Genomic DNA, 26,610 nt, shown 5'->3' with positions numbered 1-26,610 from the left:
ATTAAATAAGCACACACACAATATGGTTCCACAACTTTATTAATACAAAAGCCTTATATTCTTACACACTTTACATTCCAAAGCAATGTGGTGAAATGTACCACTCCTTTTCTGCACTGGTTCAGCTCATTTTAGTCCTCCTCCACGTGTCTTGGCTGTAAAAAAAAAAAAAAAAAAAAAGAATTTATGAAAGTTCATATGTATCTGATTTTTTAAAGTAATTCACAAGTTACATTTAAGTATTTAATAAACAGAGATTACAGCTATGACTTCAGTCTGTTTATTTTTTGCATCATTGGCATTGTCTCCATATGACCAGCAGATGTCAGTATAAAGCCATATTTAACTGCAAATGTATGCCACTAGTGTTCTTACCTTGGATTTACCACAGTTGGCGAGCTTGTTTCCTTTACAAGAAAATGGAATTGAGTTATTAGTGACTTAAATAGTTGAACTGTTGTCTATTCTTTCAATAAACATGTTCTTATAACACTATGGAATGATAGTCATGGTGTGTTAAGCCCTCTTATACAATGCTTTCTGTTTTGTATTACTTCTTTTTGTTCCTGTTTTTGTTTTCCCCCACGTTTGCTTGCAAGCCTGTCCACTACCAACACACAAAACACACAAGATGTATTGGCTGACTTACCTGCCAACAGGATGAAGGAGAGAAAAACAATGACCCCAGCAAATACTAGACCTCCAACCCGTAGTGTGTAGTAGTCTAAAAATACAGAACACACAACAGTGGATACACAGCATTAAGGACTATTCCTGCTTTATTAATATCTCTGACTGGTTTGAACAATTTTCCATTTATCTTTCCTTTTACTTTTCTTCACACTTTTTCACCCCTTGTCTTCAGTGGTCCAGCATCTCTTTTTGCTCGTCAAAACAGTCATGTCCCTGTTTTTCTGACCACTGGCAAAGTTTAATCATTTCAATATGCTTTAAAGGGCTCAAAGAATCCAAAAAGACAAAAAATAAAAAATAAAAAATTCACCCTGAAGAGGGCACATGCTGACACACGTTGGTTTGTTTTTAGCTCCAGCCCAAAAGAATTAATCTACAGGCCATCATGAAATAAAGGCTTTTTACAATTTTTCCAACCAAGTGAGTGCCGAATTTTTGTCCTTTTTCTATTTTTCAATGGGCGTTAGTTCTCAGCCATCACTTACCATATACAAAGTCTGCATCAAGGTCAATCTCTGCACCTGTAGAAGCACAGGAAATAAAAAACATAAATGATATATAGTATTTTAACAATTTATTTTACAAATTTGACTTTAACCAAAATGTTATACTCATTTTGGACAGTGCACTGATTTAAGTCTATTCCTCTTGCCTATGTATTTTTTTTTCAGATTTGTCTGTAATGACTAGACTAGTCTAAATGTGAGTGTAATGAAAATAGGTCATAGCGAGCACTGGTCCATTTCCCAAAGTGTTGTTAACACAGCCTGTGTGCTATTTTGGGGTAGTTAGGGATGGTTTGGAAAATAGATTTATAACCACAACTGTTCCGAAAAACTAAAATAAACTACATAGAACTGAAACATAATACATTATCATGCCCCAATATTATGGCTCTGGTTTTCTCACTTGGTTTTTGACAAAACTACAGTTACACATGGACTGATTTTCAGCATGTTTGTCCATAACATAACATAGAGGACTATCACATTCTTAACAGCAGCATTTGCCACTTGTAGATTACACGTAGAGAACATGATTTGTTTTATAAGGATGCAGAAATGTGAGAAGCCATATGATTCATTGTGCTGTGTGATGTTGCACATATAAGACACTGTACAACCCAGGGTAGATATGATGTTCATTTCAAGGCTAACAAGCAAATTCATTTATAGAGCAAAAATCAGATGCTGGGCAATCCACAGTTGTATCGGAAAACATTAAAACTAAATATTTCAGTATTAGAATCGTATTTTAAAGTAATTAAAACAAAAGGCACAATGAAAACATGTAAATAACTGTTTAAAACAATTGCAAATAAATCAGCGGGTACAGTTTAAAACGATATTATGGATCAAGTAAAGTATGTTTTATCCCTGATTTAAGAGTTGTTAAAGGCCTATAAACACACCCAGGAGGCTAGTTCCACATGTGAGGAGCATAGAAACTAAAAGCTGCTTCACTGCACTTGGCTTTGATCCTGGGAATGTGGACGAAACCTGCCCCAGATAATCTGAGAGGTCTGCTCGCCTCCAAATGTACAAGTAGATCAGAGATGTGTTTCAACCTGAGACCTTTTGGGGCTTTATAAACTAGTAATGGGATTTTAATGTCTATCCCTTTGATAAAGAGAAACCAGTGCAGAGATTTGAAGGGCGTGTAATGTGTAGATCTTTGTTTGTTTAGTCTGGTGCTGTCTGACCTGTGAATATAACACTGTGATTATCTGTATAAAAACGAAGGCTGATTTTCTACGGTAGTACAGCATGATATACGTATATTATTTTAAACAATTATGACGGCAAACCAGACAGCTAGCATAGCCCTGGCTTTGCAAATGTTACTCATACACATGGCTACACTGCAAATTATTTGGTTCTTACCAAGATAAAAAAAAAAAAAAAAAAAAAATACTTAGATTAAGAAGTGTTAGTTAATTTATCTTGTTTTAAGAGTTAATTTCTTATTTTAAGTGTTCAGCTTTACACTGTAATCTTAAATCAAGAACAACCTTATCTATTTTGTCTCAAATAGGCAGGACATATTAAAATGAGGTCAATAAATGTTAAAATAAGATATATTACATCTCTCCCTGAAAGTCTCATCAAAATAAATATTGTTTAACAAAGTCAAGTTTTTAGATTCAAGTCACACAAAAAGCATCTGAAAGAAACAGACTTTATTGTTGCTCTGACTTCAAGCATGCACTGCAAAAAATTAAACTTAAGAAATGACAGCAACTAACTTTTTTAACCATTTATTAATATTTACAGGCTTAAAACATGACAAAAATGATGACACAGTTTAACATAACCCATGATAAATTAACTAACAAACTAACACCTGAATCAAATGCTTATTTTAAGAATTTTTTTTCTACTTGTTACTCTTATTTTAAGACTTACATTCTTAAAGCCAGCTCAGTCATCTAATATTTACTATATTTCACTTATTTTGAGACAATAAAAAGTAAAATTTTAAGTAATCTCATCTTAAAACCAGCATTTTATGGTTATTTTAAGCCTTGTAAATACATCTGTAGATGTGCTTATTTCTAGATTTAACAGTCTTAATTCAAGAAATCTTGTCAAGTGAAATTATCTTGCTGCATGGACAGATAATTCACTTGTTTTGAGTACCTTTTTCCTCAGATTTATTGTTTTTATCTTGTTTTTAGACACCTTTTTTGCAGTGTACAGCTACATGTGACTTACCTTTAGGAGAAGACATGTTGCCTCGTCTGTTTGTGTGTTCAGCTGACAAGTCTGCGTGAACATAATACAAGCAATGAACAAAAGGAAAGTGATAACAGCAGCTGCCAGATGGTGATCCATTCATGCCAGCTGTTTTAGATAATTTATTTAAAAATATATACAATTAAGTATGGTGAAAATAAAAGTATTATCTAACAGGTGTGGGTTGGTGTTTAAAGGGTGTGTGTAGATTTGGTTTCAGTAGTCCTTCCGTTTTAATAAAGTTTGACTTACAAGGGCTTGTTTGAACCGGCTTATTCTGTTTAGATGAGAAGTGAATGAAAGGTTCGGAAACTCTATATGTCCGGACAAATTGCCTCACTGAGCTCCCTCCTGCAGTCTTAATAGTAAAGTGATTGCCTTGATCTTTACTCAGAACTTTAAGAGGCTAATGGCGATATTGATCCCCCCTCCCCCCTTTCCCACCCTTCTCTCTTCGTCCTTTACAAACACACCCACAAACACACACACAAACTCAGGCATGCATTCACACAATCTTCACATTTAATTTACATCTCCTGACCTGTAATCATTAGCTTACACAGATTAACAGACTAAAAATTTCCCTCTCTGTCTCCATTTTTGTTCAAGCATACCATTGTGAATTGTGTACTCCGATGCTTTCATCCATCATGGGCCTGAGTCTTTCTAATGCGCCACTGAGCATAAGGGCATAGCCGACAGTTACTCATTAATATATTACAGCTCCAATATTCATTAACCTTGGACCTTGCTCAGGCAGATAGAGGTCATACACAGACTAGGGAAGAAAGAATAGATGTGGTGATCCCTGTCTAATAACGCAGAATTAATTCCTAATGATTTTGGCTGTATAAAGTGCAGGGTGCTTACGCTGGTTCATTTAAGTTGAGATTTTCAATGTGGAGCAATCACAAGAACACAGACAACAGAGCAGTGTTTGTCCTCTAAACCCACTTTTTTAGCACATTGTATTTGCCCTATTTAATAGTGAAGCCACATAGGAAAAGTTAAACTTGTATTATTGGAGGGAAATGCTGGAAAATATGCATTCTAGACTCTATACAATAATGTTTTACACCATGAGAAACCCTGATTAAAATTGTACTTGCAAAAAACGTAGACCTTTGATCCCACAGTTTCTGACAGTTTAACAAGTATGTAAAGTAAACATGGAAGACTGATTTTTATGACCTGCATATTTTCTGTAAACATGAGGAAAGTAAGTTGCGACTCACCTGAGCTGCTGAAGGCTCTGTATTGCCTCTTTCCAGGTGTGTGTGTGTGTGCTTGTGGGTGGCCTTGTCTCCTCAGACGCAGATGCAGACCAACTCCTACCCCACAAACCCACCCTCTTTCACACACACAAACTGCTTCTCCACACCCACAGCTATATTTCAGCCTAGCTTCTAAGTTATATATTTACAGCCTCATAAAAGTTTGTATTCATTAATCGAGACTAAAGTTGCCAACCTTTGGAACAGCGGCCTGAACAGTGGAAAAAATCAAAATCTTACCAATAGTATTTTTCTCATTTCTAGTCAAATATCTCATCACACTTAAAATAAGACATAATCATCTAAAGAGTAACTTTTCAGTGAGACATAAGAACTTATTTTTAGACAATAGATCTTGAAAATCTTATTTCAAGAAATCTTACCAAGATCATTTTCACTTGTTCAAATTTTTTTTACTTGAATTAAGCAAAAAAAATCTGCCAATGGAACAAATGAAAATGATCTTGGTAAGATTTCTTGAAATAAATTTTTCAATATCTATTGTCTAAAAATAAGTTCTTATATCTCACTGATAAGTTCCTCTTTAGGTGATAATGTATTATGTCAAGTATGGTGAGATATTTGGCTAGAAATAAGAAAAATCCACTTGTAAGATTTAGATTTTTGCAGTGAAAGTTCTGTTAGTGAGGAGTCTACTGTCTAACATACACCCCAGTGTATGACCTTGACTGTTATTCACCTGAAGTGGATGAAAATGAGTTTATTTGCTCGGATTAAACACGTTAAGGAGTTTTTTTTAGAAATGCATTCATTAAAGTGCACCTTGAAAATCCTGATGATGCTTTCATCTGCTAATCTGCTTAAATGAATGACAAAAACACTGGAATTTATATGTTCAAACATACTTTTATTTAGCCAAAAGCACAATAGTTTGCTACCCAAGGCCTCATGCGCAAAATGAATGTATCATTTTCTTGTACAGCTGTTGTTTTTAAACTTCAGACTTAAGTCTAGTAAAAGCCTGACCTAACTGCAGATTAACAACACTCTTCATCTGCTGTAACTCTATAATTTGTCTTACAGTAGGCTACTATTAACGTAGTCTGGCACATTAATCATATTTAAGTTTTATTTTTCTCAAATTCAGCACCCAGACCTTAACTGTCCTTTTAGAAATGCAATGTATAGTTATCCAAAAAAACATGAAATTTGAGAGATTCCAAAAACTGAAATGAAAAAGGGGACCCAGATTCACAGATTTTTGGCAGTTATTGTTTACTGGGATGCTAATGATAGTCTGCTGGAGACTATTTAATCCTGGTGGAGCCAGTGACAGAGCAGTGTGGTGGTGTGGAGAAGGCAGTGAGACAGCTGATGCAGGAGCTCCTTCCACTGAAGTTGGTGCTTTGGTGGAGCTCATGCTGATACCTGCAAACCATTCTATGCTCAGTCAGAGAGCTGTGGCATTTGAGATTGTCTTCTATAAGGCTGATCACATTTAAATGTAGTGATACGCAGGCACACATAATGTATAAACATTCATACTTGTACAGGATATACACACACACATATACGTATATGCCCACAAGTGCATGCAGGCAGACACATGACACAGTGCATCTACACAAATAAACCCATCCGGTCAGACTTACTGTAGACCTAAATGAAGGATATTGAATTTTTTATAAGCAATCTGTACTTAAATATATACTGTCTATAGTATATGCACATACTGTATATGATATACAACATTATTATCTAGGACAATTGACAAAATTAAACAAACTAACAAATCTAAAAACTAACAGACCCCACAACATTAAAAATTCTTTTAGGTGTCCAAATATAGTCTTAAGTGAAAAGTGCTACTGGCTAAGACACAGGACTTAGGAAAGACTATCACAGAAGGCACAGAAACAGACAAGAGCACTGAGAGACTGGACTGGTCACAACGGAGCACAACAGCCTAAAGGTTCGCCTTTAGATTACAAGTTTTATGTACATATTATACCTCTAAACATAAACCTCCCTCTTACCCCGTCATATAACCGGTTATAATTTTATTCATGTCTTCATTGTTTATAGTGGCTTCATATCAAATACAACAGGCCATCATTTTAAAAGGCAGTCCGGTCCAGAGCAGATGCCTCAGTTCTCTGCTGGAGTTTCTTTTGCAGCTGCTGCAGCTGAAAGAGGTCGAGAAAAAGTACTTTAGGAAAACATCTGCAGTCATACACCTCATATATTTACCTCTTATTTATTACTAACCCATATTAATTCCCCTTCAGACTCATGTGCTAGTTCTGCATTTTCCACCAGCTCTTTGACTCATGTACTTTCTATCTTACTATCAAGGAGGTAAGGTTTTCAAAGTCCTGAGTTTTGGTGCTACTGTTTAAAGGGGAAACACAGCTCTTTGCTCTGCTCCTTTTTAGTCCTTACTGTTAGTTGTATATGACTATTTTTAAACAATAGTCTAGGATTTCAGAATTTTTCTGCATAATCACATTCAGCCTACAGAGAACTGAAAACTAACTGGCACTGGTAATCCACCATTTCAGCATTTCATCTGGTTTGTGTTAATACAGTGATACCTGTTTTGGAGTTGTAGGAGTAAGAGCTTTCTCACAAAAAAAAAAAAAGAAAGAAAAGGGAAAAAAAGTGGCATCCAACAATGTTTTTATCTTCTTTTAATAAGCATTGTTACCAACTTAATTACTTCAGAGACAGATGTTTTTGGAAAGCTTGATGATGACTACTGGAAAGCACTTGTTGAAATTAAGGGAAAGTTTGTGTGAACATCAAATCCTCAGTTTTTATGGTAAAAAAAATAATCTGATGTTAGCAGATGGTCAGAATAAATTAAATACAAGCCACAAGAGACATTTGAAGGCCTGTACCTACCTACATAACTGAGTGTCTATCCACAGTATATGGACAAAAATATTGTGACGCATCTCACCTACAATTTGTCATTGCTGTTGGTTTCAAATGTTACCATGAGCAAGATGTTGATGTCAGTTGTTGTCAATAAATCATTATTTCCTTCAAGTTTAAAGGCTGATTTTTCCTCTTCAGTGAGAGTTGAAGAAACAAGATGGTTACTTGTTTAAAATTATTATTTATAGTCAGAATGAGACAAATGTTTCATAAATCTAGAAGTGTTTTTCAAACTTTTTACAGTGAAGTACCCCCTCAAATATACTTTTACCCCCAACTCTTGCTTCAGCATTTTTGATAGAAAAAAATTAGACAAAATTTATTGTAATCAAACAACATAAATTGAACTGTGATATATCAAAAATAATACATGTTTTAAAGTTAATTTTGCGGTCAAAATATAAACAGAAAAGTTCCCTCTTTCACTGATAATAAAAATAAATAAATTGGTCATTAATTAATAAATGAACCTTTCATCAACAAAAAATAATTATTTAGTCACTCAAATATACTCATTTTGAATAAAATGAAATAGAAATGTTCTTAAAATGTTACCAAAGCTCAAACAAGATGATTGACAATAAAACTATTATATTAATGTATTCATTGTGTTTTATATTTCAGCATTAATTCTCATTATTTATTTTGTATTCAGTACATGATGATTTATTTAATGTATTTTTCCAAAAAAATTTCAAGTACCCCCTGGGCTTCTTCCAAGTACCTTTGGGGGTACACATACCCCACTTTGGGAACCCCTGATCAAGAACGTAGATGTAGAACATTATACACAATCAAAATTTTAAATGATTCTTATGATAGAAAGCCCTGCGATGAACTGTCGATGCATATGTTGGTAGCTGGGATGGGCTCCAGCGCCACTGCAACCCTCTCAAGGATTAAATGGTTTGGAAAAATGAATGAATAAATGAATATTGATTTAAAAAATGTTAACTTGGAATAAAATTCAAAATATCTTTTTGTAGATGACAGAGTAGAAAAATGTATACAAATAAACATGACAATATGTTTGTTGCAATGACACTTATTGCAGTTTGAAATTACTTTTCATTATTAGGGCAGCATCATCACTATAGCCCTGGCCCCTGTTGACAATGAAACACCTGAATCCAATGTGTCCCAGTACTTGTGTCCATAAAGTGTATTTGTCAAGGGTTTCAACTAGAGACAGAAGATAAGTTAAAACATTCTTCCATTTAAAGGTCCTCACTGTGAGACTAGATTTTCCACTGAAAAATAGTCTTATTATGTTTTCATCCAGTTCATTTTCATACTTGATTAAAATGATTGGTGAATTCTTGCCGCATTCGAGGTATGTAATCACTGCAAAGAACTGATGCTATACTGGGAATATAGTCAGTAGTGATGTTGTCCATTCTACACTCTCTCTCTCACACATACACACACACACACACACACGTATTGTTCATGTACACAAAGGATTTCTCTCTCTACCTCTGAGCTATGGGCACTCCCAGTGGGAGATTCAATTATGGATGCATGTCAGGGGTGAGCGAGAGCTTGAGAGGAGCTGGCAGAGTTAAGTTGTGTATTTTACCCTTGGAGACAATCAGGTTTTCCTCCTGTGCTTCCTCATCTCCAGGGGCTCTGAAAAGAAAACCCACAGGTTGTCATGGTGACCAAATTGTGCAGTGCAACAAAACAAAAATCCTTTACATAACCAAACTTTTTCTCTGAATCAGAGAGGAGCACCAACCTTGGCTTTTGGTTGATACTGCAGCGGCACCGCCGACCTACAAACAACCAGATCATCTCCTGTTAGTCTGTGTTATCCAGTCACTATTAATAGCCACCATTGGAGAATTAAGATATAATCCATGTGATTATAATTAATAAATACGTTAAAGTATATGTAATGAATATCATTGTTAATCATTATACAGAGTGTAAAAACAAATGGCCAGTTAATGGGGTGGTAACATAGTGTGGAAATGCAGCAATGTTTTGTTAATTTGTCATTAATTATTTTTAATTTGACTGGAACATTTCATTACAAATCACAGACACATAAATCATGTGCACAACATTATGCACACAGAAAAACAGAAGTGAACCTACTGAGGATGAGAAGTATTCCCAGTGTGAACAGCACCACAGCGAATGCCAATCCCCCAATCCTCAGGCTCTCATAGTCTACAGACGGCATTGTTGATTACAGAAAAAGAGGAGACACAGGAGAAATAAATTTCACTATTGTACTGCTTAGGGCAAAAAGGTAGGGCAGCACATAAAACACATTTTTTAGACTCACCATAGATAAATGGATTTTCGACTTTCTCTGCCCCATCTGAAAAAAAAAACAGAAAAACACTTGAAATTCAGGATTATCATTGTGACTCTTTTTTGCATCACGCAGGAAGATGCTTCAGGATAGTTTTTACTTTCAATATTTACAATGCCAGTAATCCATGTACTTTGTTGTGTATTCCTGTAGATTCACTTTCTTCGATAATGTTTATCTGCAATAAGTTCTGCATAATACATTTCAACCCAACTGTAAATGAATTCTTGGATTTATTCCACTTATCTGTGTCTGTTTACTGCAAAGTGGCCATTTATAAAGGTCTGTCCTGAAGTGGGAGCCAACAGACCTATCTATTAGGCTGAGATGTGACCCCGTTCCACTGTACATTACATCATGGATACTCACCCTGTGCACTTGGGTCTGATAGAGCTGAGACGCAGGAGGATAGAGGGAGCAGAGTCAGAGAGAAAAAGGGAAACAAGAAAATTAGGCCAGAGAGCAACAGCAAATCTATCTATCTATCTATCTATCTATCTATCTATCTATCTATCTATCTATCTATCTATCTATCTATCTATCTATCTATCTATCTATCTATCTATCTATCTATCTTACATCTTCTATAAGATTTTGTCTATAACATGATGTTTGTTACATTATGTTACGTTATTTACCCTTAATAATAGTCTATAAACACACACAGTCACAGTGACACATGCACACAAAAGCTCAGTTGTAATTGCTGTTTACAGGTCCACACCCAGTGAGTGTCTTTTCATGTATTTTCACTCCCTGCCCCTACACTGCCTCCCTATGGACAGCTGATGTGTGTGCATATTGTGTTTGTGTGTATGCAATGATGTTGGCATATGTTTTGTGAGCGGGGGGAGGCACTTACCAGCCACACATACAAGCAGTGAAGAGAGGAAGAGCAAAATAGTTTCCATGGCAACTGTTGAAAGAAAGATAGGAAATAATACATTGTCAGAGACCTGGGTTAAATGATGCTAATCCTTCTATATGCCCCTACAGCATGGGGCATACACACATAAGCACATGTGCAGACTTGTTTATTGAGTGAATCACATGATGCAGCACCAACTCCAGACCAACCTCTGAGATTTAACTGTCAAAAAAGGAAACGGTGTTCATCTTGCAAAACGGTCTGTGTTCAGAGCCTGCATCCATACATGTTCTCTTTTCCTGACAGAGATAATTCCCTCCCTATTTCCTCCCTGTGGATTTCACACAACCTTGGCCTATTTTCACGTAGGCTATTTGAACATATTTTGCACTAACTGTGTCACCATATAACTAGACGTGTGGATTCACACTGATTGATCATGTAATATGTACAATGAATATATATACAAAATGTTTATTACCCAAGCAGGAAAAAAAACAGATTTTTCTGTGGCCACAATTTAGAGCCATGTGAATAGAAGAGATAGGATCAATAAATGCCCTGCTCTTCTCTTTTATAAAACTCATGACAAAGACAGAGGTGACAGGTTTGGTGATCTACTGCTCTTTCTCTTTCTAAAACATTTCAATAAAACCATGTCTATTGGCACAAGAAATACAGGTCTGAGGGCAACAATTCATAAATCAATACCTGTGAGTGGTCCAATTTCCTGGTTAATTCTTTGGTGAAAACAGAGTCAGCTTGGTAATACACCATAAAATATAATTCAAGCTCCATCACATAGATTAGGAGGAATATTGAGGTTCCCAGTTAACACAGAAAGTGATGTGCTTGACTTGAAATTACTCTTGCTGTATTCTGAAAGATTAAGCTGTATGGAAAGACAGGTATCACATATAATAACTAGAAGCACTCGGAGAGCGCAGACCTCCGCCAAGTCTGATCAGTGGGCCCCCCCGTGGGCCCCCCCACCCCCGATCAACACCAAAATTTAATCTTTTCTTCCTTATCCATTTCCAACAAACCCTGAAAATTTCATCCAAATCTGTCCATAACTTTTTGAGTTATGTTGCACACTAACGGACAGACAAACAGACAAACAAACAAACAAACATAACCTCCTTGGCGGAGGTAATAAATACTGTGTTGGGCGCATGCGCACACAGCGACCGGCAGTGAGCAAAAGCTTGCTGCAAAACAAATCTACCCACAGGTACAAGTAAAGTCACCTTGAACCTTGAAAAAAATAAGGCTGTGTGGACCCTCTAAAACAGTAATTTAAGTTTCCAAAAATACTCTAATCATTCTGCTTTTATAGCTGGTATTGAGTGCACCCACCTTCCTTCACGTCTTAATGTTTATTCAACTAAATGTCTTCCTGATTGATTGACTAAGTCCATTTATGTCCATCTATGCTGTCTGTTTTTCTGTCTTCAGCAGTTTCAGTGATACACAACGGAGTGCACAGAATGAATAGAGTCCATTACAGTCATTAGCAGGCGTACCAACAGTAGCTATTTTGCCCAGTTGCTATTTGTGTGTCTGTATTTCCTGTAATTGATTTGTCAGCCCTTGCATGGATCGGAGGAACACACTGGTAGCTAGGATGTCTCTAATATGAGACAAAAAGACAGCTAATGAAAATGAAGTCTGTAGTATCCATTAGATTAATGGCATCTCCCTTAAAGTAAACAAAAAAAAAACCCTACCTCACATGATTAGATGATGCATGTTATTTTATTTATATCTGAGAGGATGTATGTGTGATTTTTTTCTGCTATAGTTAACTAAACTACAAAGATATTGTAAGTCTTTTCTCAAGGTCTTTTTAACTATCACAAATTAAGTATTATGATGAAGTGGGGCATTCATAAAGGCACTTTTACAGTCCTGTCAAGACTAAAAACAGATGAATGATGACAAATGACAATATAGTCTTCGAAGGCATGTCTGTCACTTCTGCGCAACTTGAAAGAGACATCTTTTTTCACATCCGAGGTGATGATTGACGGTTGTCCTCAAACTGTACATCTCTTACCGTCAGTTCAGATACAGTCATAAACACTGATCCAGCTTAAGGAAAACATCCGGTCAAGTTAATCAGACAAAGGCAGGACAGTCCTTTAAAAAGCTGACATTCAATTAGTCACCAACCAGGTCATACTGGTTTATTTTGAGAACCAGCACTATTACAGAGTAAACCTAGATGACCTGCTTTTACGCACAGTTGACAAGATTTTTCACACCATTACAGCGCTCTAAGCCAACATCTGAAATTACTCAATGATTCATAATCATATACTTTTTTGACCTTGTGTTTTGGATGACTTTGAATGATGTGTTTCGCAAAGGCATGTTAGGGTTAGCCTTGATGATGACAACAATGACAATGACCATGATGATGATAATGGTGGTGATGATAATGCTTTACTATGGCTATATAACCACACATCACTGATATACAGGCAACAAGTAATTATCATCTACATTTTACATGAGCTATCTTAGCATTTCTCTTCAAAACCACAAGCAGTCTTGCTTATAGATTTTCTTTGTCATCATCTTCCACTGTTCCACAACGTATAATCTATGCATGCTGTCTTCTAAGTGGCTCTAAGTGGATATGGGTCAAATAAAAGCAGATAAACAGAGAAATGAAATTGCGATCAGTCTGAACATGTGTGAAAACCTGAGAAAACTCTCCATTGACTAGCTTTTTTCTTGCGTCTTCCACATCTCTTTACATTTAAAAACAAAGTGCTCAACATACATTAAAAGCTACATACTAATGATGGAAAACTTTAGAATATGAGGAGAACATGAGTTCAATGATTTCCTGTTTGAAATTGTTCCCCCAATAATGTCAGTCACTATATTGGCATTATATTTAATACAAACAATATGCCTGACATCCTCTTGTGCTAGCAGTGTGACGATAGATGTGTTAATGGGTGACGCAATGAAAGGACAGAGAAATGGAGGCAAGGATGTGCCCTTTGCTGATGGATGTAGGATACAGCAGGGCTAATGCCCCTTTGTGTCTTTTCTTTCTAAAACAGGTTTTAATGGCAAACATATCACAGTACATGTTCAGGATTAATTGGTCTGTAGCATTAACCTCCACTAAGCTAGTCTTTGAAACCCAAATGATCTGTCAGACTTAATGTCACCACAAGACTTGCCAAAAAGAGACAGATGTTTGAGTCCAAAGGTCTGGGACAAATATAATAACTAATGTCTAAACCAATTTACTTCATTCAGAATAATTCAAAGATCTGTAATAGCTGACTGTTTTTTCTTAGGAGACTTTTTCAGATCTTCTTTTCATAACAATGTGATCTCTTTGATTCTGACAGCACATTCAGTATATTGCCAGCTCAAACTGTCATGTTCAATACAAATCCAGGCCCATGCATCAGCTGGTTATAAGGTTTATAGCTCGGCAAACACATATTTGTAAAAGAGCCATCAAGCATGATTGTTTCTGTGGCTTTGCAGTCTCACAGAAATCTCATAACCTTGCAGTGAAATAGTTTATCTTCACTGAGCACAGCTGACAAAAATGCTCTAGGTGTGACGGGATTGAAGAGAGGTTCTCCTCTGATTTCATCTCTTCATCCATCTGTGATTTATTTAACCCATATCTACTTTGAGGCAGCAAGGTTTGGCTCACTGACTGGGCAGCATACAGTGATTGAAAAATGGAGGATGGTTATGAAGAAAATGAAAGGATTTAAAGGAGGAAGATTTTGTTTATGAAGAAAAAGGACAGCAGAGGTCATGGTCAAATGTGTCTAATAATTTCATCATTATAGCCAAGCCTTCGGTGGTGTGAAGGCATAGCTGGAGGAAAGCTGCTGACCTCTATTCAGTGATCCATTCTGACTGGAGATTAGTGAATACAGACATCATCCGGACCAATATTAGATAAAATGTGTTGTAGCTTTATCTGGATCATTAACATGTGCTAAACAGATTAACTGCATTCATCAATCTGCAAACTATATTATAGAAATGTTAGCACTTCTATTTTGACTATAAACAAAAAAATGATAATATCACAGCAAAAAAACTCATTATTCTCAGTAATCTGAATCTTTGCTAGGGTGAGTATTTTTAACAGTTAGTAGGTCAATATCATATGTTTTGACTTGAGAATACTTTTGGGTATTTGGCAGCATGGCACTGCCAATGTGATGTATCAAGTAGCGGTTCATTGCCACCCATTCTCTTGCTAGATATAATACTTGATGCCAGAGCTGTGGGCATTCCATTTTTCCTCAGGCTTTCTTATCTAAACTTTTGTCAAGCAATATCATGTCATAGGAGGAACAGCTGGGCTCCCTTTTGTTTAAAAGAAAAGGGCAGGCGTGACGAGCAAGTCTGTTTGGAGACAACAAGGAAATATCGAGCCAGAAGGCCTTTTTACTGTAACAAGGAACAAGGGAAAAGCAGGTACTGATTCACTGGATTAGAGGTTGAGCAGACAGTGACAGACTTTGTCTGGCACAACAGTGGAGGGGAAGGGCATGCAATGGAGACAATGTCTGGGTGGGGGGATGGGGGGGGGGGGGGGGCAGTGTGTAATATCAGAATAGCATTTCCAGTACAAATTACAGAGACCATCAAAGATAGAGGTGATTTAGTGAGACAAGTGTGATGAACCAGGGGAACATAACAGGAGAACAATCAAATGGGCAGTGAGTGGTAATGGGAGATCACAGCCAGTAAAGCAGGCATGGGCAGCAGAGCACTCAACTGTTACTGAGACATTAATAATACAACAACCTACCATTTCGCATCATATTTCATATTTGGTAAATGTGTGAGTCACAGTCAAGACTAAGTACAAACCACATATGGTGCATGGAAATTACAGTTTAACTGAGCTGTAGAAAAAGTGGACAAGGTCATGAGGGATCAAACACGTTCACACATATGTTCCTATAGAGTGGATATTGTGCTCCACCAACCCTTTCTACTGTTTTACTAGTGTGTATTTGAGGATCCTGTGAACTTCAACACCGTTATACAGACATTAGGTGATGTTTGAAATAAAATAGAGGTCATTTTCCCTGACTTGTGGGGCATATGTCATTGTCTGAGTTTTGTTTGGTGGATTTTTGAACATTCTATATTTTTATGAATATAAAAGGGTTAAGGTTATGATTTTGGTAGCAGATTTTCCTGCGTGAAGGTGCAGGTGCCATGTAATCATCGGCTTGGCCAGCGACCAGTGACCCTGAGGCATCCATCTATAAACAGAAGCTACACACAAGCCCAAAATGAGACTATTTAACCGCAAATATTAAGGGCAACTATGATGAAAAAAACTAATTATGGAATAAAATCGCCATGACAACAATGTGCGTCGATCCATAGTGTCCAGTCATCTCCATGGTAACTGTCTCCGAATGACAACTAGTCACGGACAAGGACAACTAGAGTCCGGTCATAAACGCGAGGCGAGGGGTGTGGCAATCACAGAAAGTCAGACAGATTTAGGTTGAGGATTAGCTGGTTTCTAAGACAAATCACCTCACATGCACTTAGAAATAAATAAACCTACGTTGCACACACATTCTAACATTAGTTGTATTACCTACCTGTTGTCGCGCTATAACACCGACCTCTCTAACGCACTTCACAACCCCATCAAGAGTGGCAAAAACGCACACAATACATGCCCAAATAACGCACTGTTAGGCTTCAGCCAGAATAAACACATGACGAAATATAACCCGTTTCAGCATCCGATGCGTGACGTCTGCATCCATACACTTTTGCGCCTCAACCTGTGGATCACCTGATGGAAGAACAAAGCGAGCCATCACCCGCCTGCAGATCATTCCCCTCAGTGAAAACAGCTAAGCGTTTACACTAACAGCAGTGACATCATGCACGACATTTAATGTTAAACCCAACTTACTCCTCTGATTCAGCCCTCCGACAGCAATTGGCAGAAAGAAAAAGAAATAATCTCTGTTTTTAATAATTAGACTAAGGTTACGACTGGAGAGAAACAGCCGCGCATCCAGTGATGGTTTTAGTGATTAGTACCAGTAGACACACCCTCCATCATGGTGGGCTATAATAAAGCCACGAGAAAAAAAACACAAACAAACAGCAGAATAAACGGAATTTCTGTCGAGCAACACTATCATTTCCATCCGTGCGTAAATGCGCTATTAAAACACCGTGTATGTTTGGAGAAGGAGCATTCCATTTTGAACTTTGCGCAATTCTTGTAGTTAATTGCACGATTTAACCTAGTAGACTGTAAGATACACAACACAAAATGAATTACAAAGAAAATTTAAGGTGATCACGTTTCACAGTTCCTGAGAATCCAAGTGGGTCAAATGGTCATGTATGCGCGCTTATCAACTTACCTCGTTTCTCCAGTTGACCGTTTGCCAACAACCTGGTGTCCACCCAGAAAAAAAATATATATATCAATCAGCTTTTCTCACAAAGGTTTTGTTGCAAACTATTCTCATCTGTCAATGTGCGCACACTGTTCACGTCTTGAAAAACAAATGTGACGGATAACAATGTAACTCCCTGTAGTGGCTGATCATTCGGTGCCTGAACCCCCCTCATGCCCTACCTCTTTCGCTCTCTCTTTTATTCTCTCTCGCTCTCTCAGATTCACTCACTCAGATCCTCCAACACCATCCACTCCCACATGCATGAATGTGACTGACAGTATGTTCATCTTGTGGTCAAGACTTTATTCTGTACTTGATTAGTTTCACAATACAGACTTACAATAATTTTAATGTTTATCTGATCTATTTATTGACAATTAAAGCAATAATCCCACAGAAAAATAGAAAAATCAACATGGCCAACATAGGTAAATATTAAACATAAAGAACAAAACAGGTATGTAATGTAAGCATAATTTCTGAATGAAAAATATTCACAGTGTGAGTACAAAAGGAGGTGTAGGTGCACAGAGTGCCAGCTCATTAGAGTTACCAAGTCACACTGATTTCTTTCTTCCCAAAGTGAATACATAAAGTGCTCCTTTTTTATTTTAACAAGGTCAGCAGCATTGAATAACCTGAGATGTGTGTCAAAAAACACACCTCTAACTTTTCAGGAGCCAATCCTAAAACTATATTAAAGATATCACAGCAGAGTTGGCTGCATTTGCACAGAACACAAGAGAAGGGTTTTATATATATATATGTGTGTCTACATACACACAAATACACGCAGAGGGATTAAATCAAGAATGCAAGCCTGAAGTCAGTGCCTTGATTAGTGTGCATCAATAATCAAGTTTAAGTTATACACATATAAAACAAACACATGGCTGTAGTCATGCAAGTATAGATGATGTGGAGGTTAAAGACAAATGTTTTGTTACTGCTGCTCCACCAAGCCAGCAGATAACATCTATACTTTCACCCATCCTTTCTTCATGTCTACAGTACTCCTTCATTAATTCATTCTTCATTCATCACTCTGAGATGAGTTCATAGTGCAGAGCTCTTTGGGGACTGGGGAGGTAAATCAAGAGTACCAGACAAGTGGCATCAGGGCCTCTCTCGCTGTAGGAGGAATAAGAAGAGTTAAGGTGGAGGAATCCTGTGACACATAAATCTTACTGTAATATGTATCAGTCAATATTTGCTCAATCCATTCTTACCTGCATATTGCTGTAGATCCATGGCAAAACACTGGTAACTTTGGTGTAAACACCAGGTTTGTTTTCTAAACCACAGCCAGACCCCCAACTGGTAATTCCTGCCAGGTACCAAACGTTTTCTGACTCACATACCAGAGGTCCTCCACTATCACCCTGTAAAACAAGAACTTTATTATAAACTTTTCCTCTGACAGCAACTGGACATGGAAAACACAAAACACATTTTAAAGCGTGCTTGGTGTTTGGAATTTGATTACTGCAAATCATATTGCCCACCTGACAAGAATCTCTGCCTCCGGACAGGTGCCCAGCACAGATCATGTTCTTGGTAACGGTTCCCCCGTACATTCTAGGGCTGTTGCATACTTGCCTCTCAATGATGTCAACAGTCACCTCTCTTAGAGAATTAGAAACCCTGTCTGTATCGAGGAAAAAAAAAGTCATATGCTCATTTGATTGTCTGACAAAAATCTTGAATACAACAATAAACACTGTTGGACCAGGCTGACTGACTAACTTATGTTCCATCATATTAATGGTTATAAGGATAGGAATCATTTTCCAGGCCATATCTAAACAATTCAAGAAAATATCATTTGTATGTGTCTCTATATTTACTCTCTGTTTGTATGCATCTTACTAGGTCATTTGTTATAGAATTTGTAGTGTACCTGGTGTCTTTATAGTCCAACTTACTTGATCCTGCATCAGTGGTACCAAAGCCTGAGGTCCAACATTCAGTTCCATGGGCAAATTTTTTGTTAAAAAAAGGCAGACAAGCTGGCTGGACTCTATCTGCACAATACAAAAACACCTCATTATTAGCTTTTACAAACACACCAGCAATGTATATTTTCCCGTGATAAGTCTGTACAATATAAATAACTACATGTGACTACATTACACAACTGATAGCACATAAAAGCTTCAATCTCTACATAGTTTATTTTTCTGTGTTACAGAGCTAATACATGTTGGATTTAGTTCCATTTAGTAACTTGCTAAAAGATGTTTCAACACTGAATCATGGCAAATTCATTTAACTGCATAGATGTATGTACATTATATGTGTATAGAAAGATGGATGCAATTTCCTCCCAATGTGTAAAAATGAAACCACAATCCTTCAGTCATTGGTACTGCCATGTTGCTTGTGCTAGCCGGCCACCTGATTGGTTTATGGTCATGCGTCTTTTACATTTGAGACTGTAACTGGTCATTACAGCTGTCATTCAACCATTTTAAAATATCAAGCAATTGATAAACGACAACAAATTAATCAGAAAGATGACAATTTGAACACATGAAAGTTTTATGAAATATATATAAAACTTTTACCTGATGTGTTCTTTCACTTTTTAGTTTGTCCACAGTCTTGTTCATTGACATGGAGGGGGCAGGATTTATAAAATATAGAAATAAACCTACTAAAACCAGCCATAAGGGGAGACTGACATGTTCTGTCTTCACTATCCGTGTCCATCTTTATATACAGTTTAAGGTTAAATGGTTTTATTACTAATGACCACATTATCATTTCTATCTTCAAATACTTGCATTGCGTCATACAAGACTTTCTGTCATAGACCATCCTTTAATGAAGTAGAGACTTGACTGACCATTGAAGACAGCTGGTGATGCAAGTTTAAGCAGAGCCACATCCTGATCATTAGTCTTGCTGTTGTAGTTCTCGTTGACCAGGATCTTCTCAACCACATATGGTTGTGGTAATTCGTCCAGGGACACAACTCCGCCATAAACCTTCCAGTCCCTTGGGTTAAGAGGTTTCGATTCAGGGTTGCTTTTGTAAAGTAAAACAAAAAAAAGTCAGTTCAGCAAACAAAAGGAAGAACAGTGATTTGGTATTAGAGCACATATTATATTAGTACTAATGTATTGACAGAAAATTAATCGTTTTTCCATCTCAGTCATTCACCTTGGAAAGCAATGAGCAGCAGTCAGCACAAAATAAGGTGAGACCAGGACTGCTCCACAGACGTGGGACCCTCTGTAGTGGAGAGTCAGTTGCCAGGGCCACTGACCCACCTTAGCTATGCTGCCACCTATGATCCGGGATGTGGACTGTTGACGGCCACAGTCTGAGGACAAGATATGGTTTGAGATATAAAAATAATTTCCATTCATGTTCTGCTGCATCTATAAAAATGCTGTTTAAACTAACTTAATTTTGATTTTAGTTCAAATGTTTCATTAGTAACAGTAAACATGTCGAAAGTGATGTCTGCGTTTGATTTTATAGAAAACACATCAGTGACTATAGTCAGAAATTATAGCCAACAATGCTCATTTAATGACCACAATGCTCTGGTACTAGTGTAACATGTAATTAAAAGAAGAACAATTCTTCCTCAGACAATGCAGGGCATGATTAGACGGCATGAATAACAGACAATGACTGCTCTGACTAGAAATGGAAGCTGGGATAGTTCTTGCTCTGGGGTAACAGTGCTGAACACTGAGTCACAGCCCATTTGACAGATAAAAGATGCCAGACCCACTTCCCTGGTCTACAGAGCTGTAACAAAGAAGTTTTATGATCATATGTTTCATCTTTCACCACATTCTCCTCAAGAGTGTGCATGTCTGGCAAGAGAACTACACAGGCCTGAATGGTGACCCCTACAGGGAGGACATTTATGCCACCAGGGCATTTGGCTGGCTTGGTTGGGATCTACTTATCCCTTTTCTCCCCTGATAAGGGTGGTTTCTTCCAGCAAGACAATGCTCACGTAGTTAAAGCACGAGGGCTGAATGAATGGTTGGATGACAGTGAATTACATCATCACATCTCAAACCAACTGAACACCTTTAAGAGATTTTCAACACATGTGTTTGACTCTCAGTATCAAAATACATAAATCTCAACACTGACAGCTCTGAAGGCAGCGGCACTAAACACATAATGTCAATTTTTATTCGAATAAGAATTGACATAAAGATAGAGAGGATAGCAAGAGATAGAAAGACAGAGGGCTTGCGTGTAACACATGACTGTAGGAACAGATGGCAGCTCCTTACCCACACACTGCAGGGAGACAATCTCTTGGCCAGGGCAAGAAGTACTATGATGGCACCATAAGAGAAACATGTCAGTGAACATAGGCACATTTTCTCATAAATATCAAGTAGATTCACATAATGAAACTGAATTTGCAATGAACTCAGACTACAAAGAGTAGAAATACATGATTTACCTGACATTGACCAGACTCTGGACAAGTGAAGATGATCTTCTGTTCATTTGAAGAGAAAGGGAGCCTTGGAAAGGTACTGCTTGAGTGGAATGGGAGCTGAAGATAAAAAGAAAGGCAGTTCAGGAAGCAGAAGAGAAATAACTTGCACATTGAGAGAGAATTTTTGAGAAAATGATGCCTGATTGGGTCTGGGAACTCATTCTAGTTGTGCCACACTGAGGCACCCCAGAGAGACCTGTGGAGAATCAATCTACCCCTTAAACACACAGCGGCAGGTGATACCTCTGACTGGGTAAATTACAGGTTGGAGCGAGGAGGCACATGTTTACAGGCAGCTGCTGAAATCGGGTGTAGCTAAATGACTGCCTCAATCACCCTTTTATGAAGTCTGGGCTACATCATGAAAATGATGATACAGAATGACGCTGAGTATGATGTTTTTAGAAATGATGTTGCCGCTCTCAGACAGATTAACACATTTTCAGACAAATCCAACTATTTTTTTTAAGTTAAAGTGGTAGTCATTACTTCTTGAATCCTAGTTGAGCACAAGTTTGGTCAGCGTAGCGTTGGTCCCAGCCATTGGCGCACACTGGTAAGAAGCGACCATCTTCAGCAGTCCTGACCTGCAGACTGCTTCCATCACCAAACCTCACTGAGGGAGATGGGGAAAAAAAAGGAGGCAGCTTAGTCTTTTTGGTAGTCTACACTGTGATCTAAAAATATGTTATAATCAGTCTGTGTGTGCCTTCTCACCACAGACTGTTTCATCACTGCCCAGCAGACAGTTTTTTATCCCATCGCACTGGACAGAATTTTCAGGGCAGTTTTCATTCTTCGATACAGGAGGATTTTCAATTTTGTCATCATCATCTTCATCGTAGAGGATCGCTACTGTTGCTATCCTAGTGCCATAACGCACTGCAGTTGGAGTAGAACGTGTATGAATGAGTATGGGGATGAGGAGGCATATTGGGTCATGTTTGACGTCAGATAAAAAAAGTCTAGGTATGAAACAGGAACAGTAAGATGTCGCAATCATTATGGGTCTTACACATAGTTTGCCAGGCTTACCTTACGTGGCAATCTACACAAAAGTTTTATATCTTATTACAATAAACTCAGACTGATTGAGAATAAGACAGAAGAATTTCCCTCTCAAAGCCTTCAACAGTAAAGCAGAAAAAAGCAGACATATGCTTTTCAAGCAAATAAAGTGACCTAGAATAAACAAGAGCAGAAAATGAATATGATCACCCACATTTCATATGAAGGACCAGTGCATACCTCCAAGCCAGATGGCCAAAGCCATCAGAGCCAGGACCAGGAGGATTCCCCCGGAGCCTCCATAACATCGGGAATTAGTTGCACAGCATCTTTTCCGTTTACTGCCCGGAGCTGGACACAAAACACAAATAGACAGTTCACACATACAGACATAAACACACTATGTGTTTATTTATGCCTGAGGGCCAGAATATATTGTATTTTTAGGAAAATATTCTCACGTATGCTTGGACACACGACTGGGGAAACTGTCCCAGGTGGTGGATACTGGGGGATGTAATGTGGCTGGGTAGGGGGTGTCAAGCCTGAACCCTTGCCATACACCACCTCCTCATAGGACTTGAGGGGAGGCTGGGTGTGCACAGCAACAGAGTAGTAAGGAGGAGGGGGCTCGTTCTATGGAAAAAAACAAAACAAAGGAAGATAAATAACCAAGAGGAAGAGATAATTAAAAACATGGCAATCCTTGTTGGAATAATACACATTGTAATATGAAGTCTTTGTTCTTTATTGTGTCCTCCATTATCCTTATATGGAAGACCAGACCAGACCTGATTGGCATTAAATATACAGGTAATAAAGAGAGACATGCATTTCTTGCATGTTTGCAGTTGCCAGGAGTAGTCACGTACACACTGTCCTCTATGCAAACCTATTACTATTATCAAGTCTATGTTTAATTCCACACCTGGTGTATCCTGGCAACAGGTAAAACGCTAGGTTTTCAATTGTTTTTTTTTTTGTTTGTTTGTTTGTTTAGTTTTTTTGATTCATATTATCATCTTTGGCCTGTTTCAGTCCTAGTTTTAGACAAACAGTGTAATCTAAACTTCTTCTTTTTTGGGACACATAAGAAAACTGGCTGAAAAGACTTCTTTATAAGAAGCTGTGATAATCATCTTTCTTCCTCCATTCTGACTACCTGATCACCATGAGCTCACCATGACAGTAGATAATGTAGGTTAGTCTAAGTCTCCTCCAGATTCGGCAGAGTATCACTGTCTGCTGTATATCCCAGTTACTGCTGCTTTGGTTTTCACTGTTGTATAATTTAATTGTCTAACTCGTTTCTCAGAAGAGTGAATGTTTTGGAATCCAGGGTGTTATGTGGCTAAACTTGTTTTCACCACATTGTGGCCTGATCACCTGTTTGCTATGTCATCTAACTATTTTCCGTATAAGAAACAATGTGAAAATACAGGTTTGATACATTTCTCAGCAGTTACAGATGGATTTGGGTTCAGTTCCTTTAGTCACAATTAATAAAATCCAAATCTTTTAGATCTTTTAGATTTGTTTATAAGATATAAACTTTTGTCTGTTGCTGATCCCTTGATTGTCGCTCTCTTGGTCTATGTTTTAACCAATCTTATCTCTTCTTTAAGATTATTTTTGTTCCCAACAGCTATAGAAAATGTACACTGTGACCCCTCTTCAAACAAACAAAAAAAGGGAAAAAAAATCTTTTGTCGACAGAGAAAGGAATTTATCTGTGAAGGTGGTACTGAAAGACCCACAGGTAGGCTCCCTAACAAAGGTGTTTCATAAGAATATTCCTATTGTATGGTGATCACATTTCAAAATACGCCTATAGGTAGCATTCACCCCATTGACTGAAGCAAAATGGTCGAGCTGAAATAGGTGGAAGACCATGTTCATCATATTTCTCGGCTGAATATACATGGATCATATTCCATAGTCTACCTGTAGGGCATTACTATGGAAAATTACTGAAGAATTAAAAGTAATTAGGGGGTCTTCACATGACATTTAAAAGGTCAATTTTACATGCAGAGAATAAGTATAATCATATACAGTTAGAAAACATCCCTCAATGTTTTGTTTTCCAGTATGTGGAGCTGAAGAGGAATTCAAATTGATAGTCATTATCTGCAGTGACATATAAATATGTATAAATGTATTAGAGCTGTTTACAAGTAAAATAAGCAGAAATGTCCAGTCAACTGAGTGTAAAAATCAATCCAGCAGCAGATTGGATATATATTTGCTTTGTTTTGATTGTGTTTGTGTTTGATCTCATTTCTAACCTCAGAATATTGATTTCTTTTTATTGTACAGATACACTCACACATACAGGAAAAATGTATATACATGTACGAAAAAACTTTTTTTTTCCGTGAATGTGTCACAGAACAAGAACAAAACAGTTTCCAATTAATTACAGTTGATGGTTAAAGATAATAAAAATGTAAATTCTTAAGTCTTGAGACAGAAGGTGTTTAAAAGACTTTAATTAGTTTACCAAACTCTCTTAAGCCAAAGAAACATCTGATGTGAGTCTATGATGACCTGGAATGAATAGCGTTCCACTCAGATAAGTTTACAGAGGATTCACAGAACACACAGAAAGTCAAACAAAGCATACAAAGACACAGGTGAACTAGAACAGACCAGAATACTGTTTAAATTTGAAGATAGTTAATCAGTGTAGAAATGTATCGACTTATTAATTAAAGAAAGGAGGAAGGCTGAGGTTAGAGAAGAGATGAGAAGAGCCATTTGTATGAGTAACAAGTTTTATCCAAAAGAAGAAGAGAACAAAAGGGAGAACCTACCGGGTCATGCTTTGCCATCGGACTCAGGGCAGCATAGAGCAAGAAGTGGAGGTAAGGGCAAGTGGGTGGAGCTTTTTTTTTTTTTTTTTTTACATCCAGGCGTTTACTTAGTCACGGTGAAAAGGTTAGACTATGCTGACGCCGCCTTAAGCACCTCTACTCTCTACTGTCTTGTCTTCTCTCCTTTCTATTCTCCTTTGTATTGACTTTCAATCAAACATCAACAGGTGAGTCTGCAACCCCCCCTCCCTCCTGTCTTAACACCTCCCACCTTCAGCCTCCATCCAACTCTCAAATCCTTCATTCTTCTGCTCACAGAGATGGGCGTACCCTGTGCACTAGTTTCACACCTGTTAGACCAGTTTCATGGCAGCCAAAGCTGGTTCCACAGTATGAAGCCATTACGGTTCAAGTGACACCAGCTGAGCAGGTGGGGCCCTGAACCAAAATGGCATCCTGAGCTTCTTGTTTTAAGGATTTCATCTTAACCCATAAAGGCCCAGTGCTACTTTTGTGGCAATTCCAAGATGATCTGTATATAACCTTTAAGTGATTTATTATCATTATCCATTACCAATATCATCCTCTGTATTTTGCATTTCTCACTGTAAATCATGTAGTTTCCTATATTTAATATCCTATATTTGATTTAGACATTCATGAAAACTCAGAGGTAATTCTATCAAAACAGAAAAAAATTGAAGAAAAAGTGAGTTATTCAGCAAAGATGTAATAAACTGTACATGTACAGAAGATGAGTGTTTCCATGTTCTTTACGGAGCCTCTGAACATCCAAATGGGTCATATCTGATGACCATGAAAAGATGACAAACTGTATTTTACACCAATTATTTACATGGATTGATAGGATTAGTGGATCAGCAGGTATTAAACATTTGAGATCCGTAGATGCCTTTGGTTAACAGTGGAGCTTTGGATCTTTATGGGTTAATTATGATTTTTGTCAAATGGAGAAAATTGTGAAAGAAATTTCCTATTATCATTAAAATACACCAATACCTATTCAAGTAACTGGGTCAATATATAATTGAGGGAC

The 26,610-nt window shown here is 37.5% G+C and overlaps 2 protein-coding genes across 4 annotated transcripts; both read right to left on the bottom strand.

Moving 5' to 3' along the window:
• Positions 1–5,549: 5,549 nt before the first annotated feature.
• On the bottom strand, positions 5,550–17,439 carry fxyd6 (FXYD domain containing ion transport regulator 6). 3 transcript variants are annotated; one of them, XM_030152679.1, is made up of 8 exons: positions 17,208–17,439; positions 10,789–10,842; positions 10,296–10,319; positions 9,897–9,932; positions 9,704–9,778; positions 9,342–9,378; positions 9,183–9,232; positions 5,550–6,849 (listed from the first exon to the last, which is right to left on the bottom strand). In XM_030152679.1, exons 2-8 carry the CDS (start codon positions 10,835–10,837, stop codon positions 6,812–6,814), a joined length of 309 nt encoding a protein of 102 aa, XP_030008539.1. In that variant the 5' UTR covers positions 10,838–10,842; positions 17,208–17,439; the 3' UTR covers positions 5,550–6,811. The 3 variants fall into 3 exon arrangements, with proteins under 3 accessions (XP_030008539.1, XP_030008540.1, XP_030008541.1); XM_030152680.1 differs by lacking the exon at positions 17,208–17,439 and adding an exon at positions 16,745–16,864; XM_030152681.1 differs by lacking the exon at positions 17,208–17,439 and adding an exon at positions 16,422–16,600.
• An 89-nt stretch (positions 17,440–17,528) lies between these two features.
• On the bottom strand, positions 17,529–25,744 carry tmprss13a (transmembrane serine protease 13a). Its single transcript, XM_030152678.1, has 13 exons — positions 25,554–25,744; positions 23,199–23,373; positions 22,978–23,088; positions 22,447–22,611; positions 22,219–22,345; positions 21,691–21,786; positions 21,515–21,558; positions 20,412–20,574; positions 20,095–20,276; positions 19,172–19,270; positions 18,752–18,894; positions 18,476–18,628; positions 17,529–18,377 (listed from the first exon to the last, which is right to left on the bottom strand). The coding sequence occupies exons 1-13, from the start codon at positions 25,569–25,571 to the stop codon at positions 18,363–18,365; spliced, it is 1,491 nt and encodes a 496-aa protein (XP_030008538.1). The 5' UTR covers positions 25,572–25,744; the 3' UTR covers positions 17,529–18,362.
• Positions 25,745–26,610: the final 866 nt, after the last annotated feature.

Source organism: Sphaeramia orbicularis, chromosome 13 (genome assembly GCF_902148855.1).
Source record: "Sphaeramia orbicularis chromosome 13, fSphaOr1.1, whole genome shotgun sequence".
Classification (NCBI taxonomy): Eukaryota; Metazoa; Chordata; class Actinopteri; order Kurtiformes; family Apogonidae; genus Sphaeramia; species Sphaeramia orbicularis.
This window is presented reverse-complemented; position numbering and strand designations above follow the sequence as displayed.

Bases quoted from the DNA above. Each gene is read 5' to 3' on its own strand.
- tmprss13a (XM_030152678.1), bottom strand. The intron at 23,089-23,198 runs GTGAGAATATTT...TTTTGTGTCCAG, and splicing joins AGTCGTGTGTCCAAGCATAC to CTCCGGGCAGTAAACGGAAA. The intron at 18,629-18,751 runs GTGGGCAATATG...CTTGTTTTACAG, and splicing joins GAGGCAGAGATTCTTGTCAG to GGTGATAGTGGAGGACCTCT.
- fxyd6 (XM_030152679.1), bottom strand. From the start codon at position 10,837: ATGGAAACTATTTTGCTCTTCCTCTCTTCACTGCTTGTATGTGTGGCT. The intron at 10,320-10,788 runs GTAAGTGCCTCC...CCTGCGTCTCAG, and splicing joins ACTGCTTGTATGTGTGGCTG to CTCTATCAGACCCAAGTGCA. The intron at 9,933-10,295 runs GTGAGTATCCAT...TTTTTTTTTCAG, and splicing joins ATCAGACCCAAGTGCACAGG to ATGGGGCAGAGAAAGTCGAA.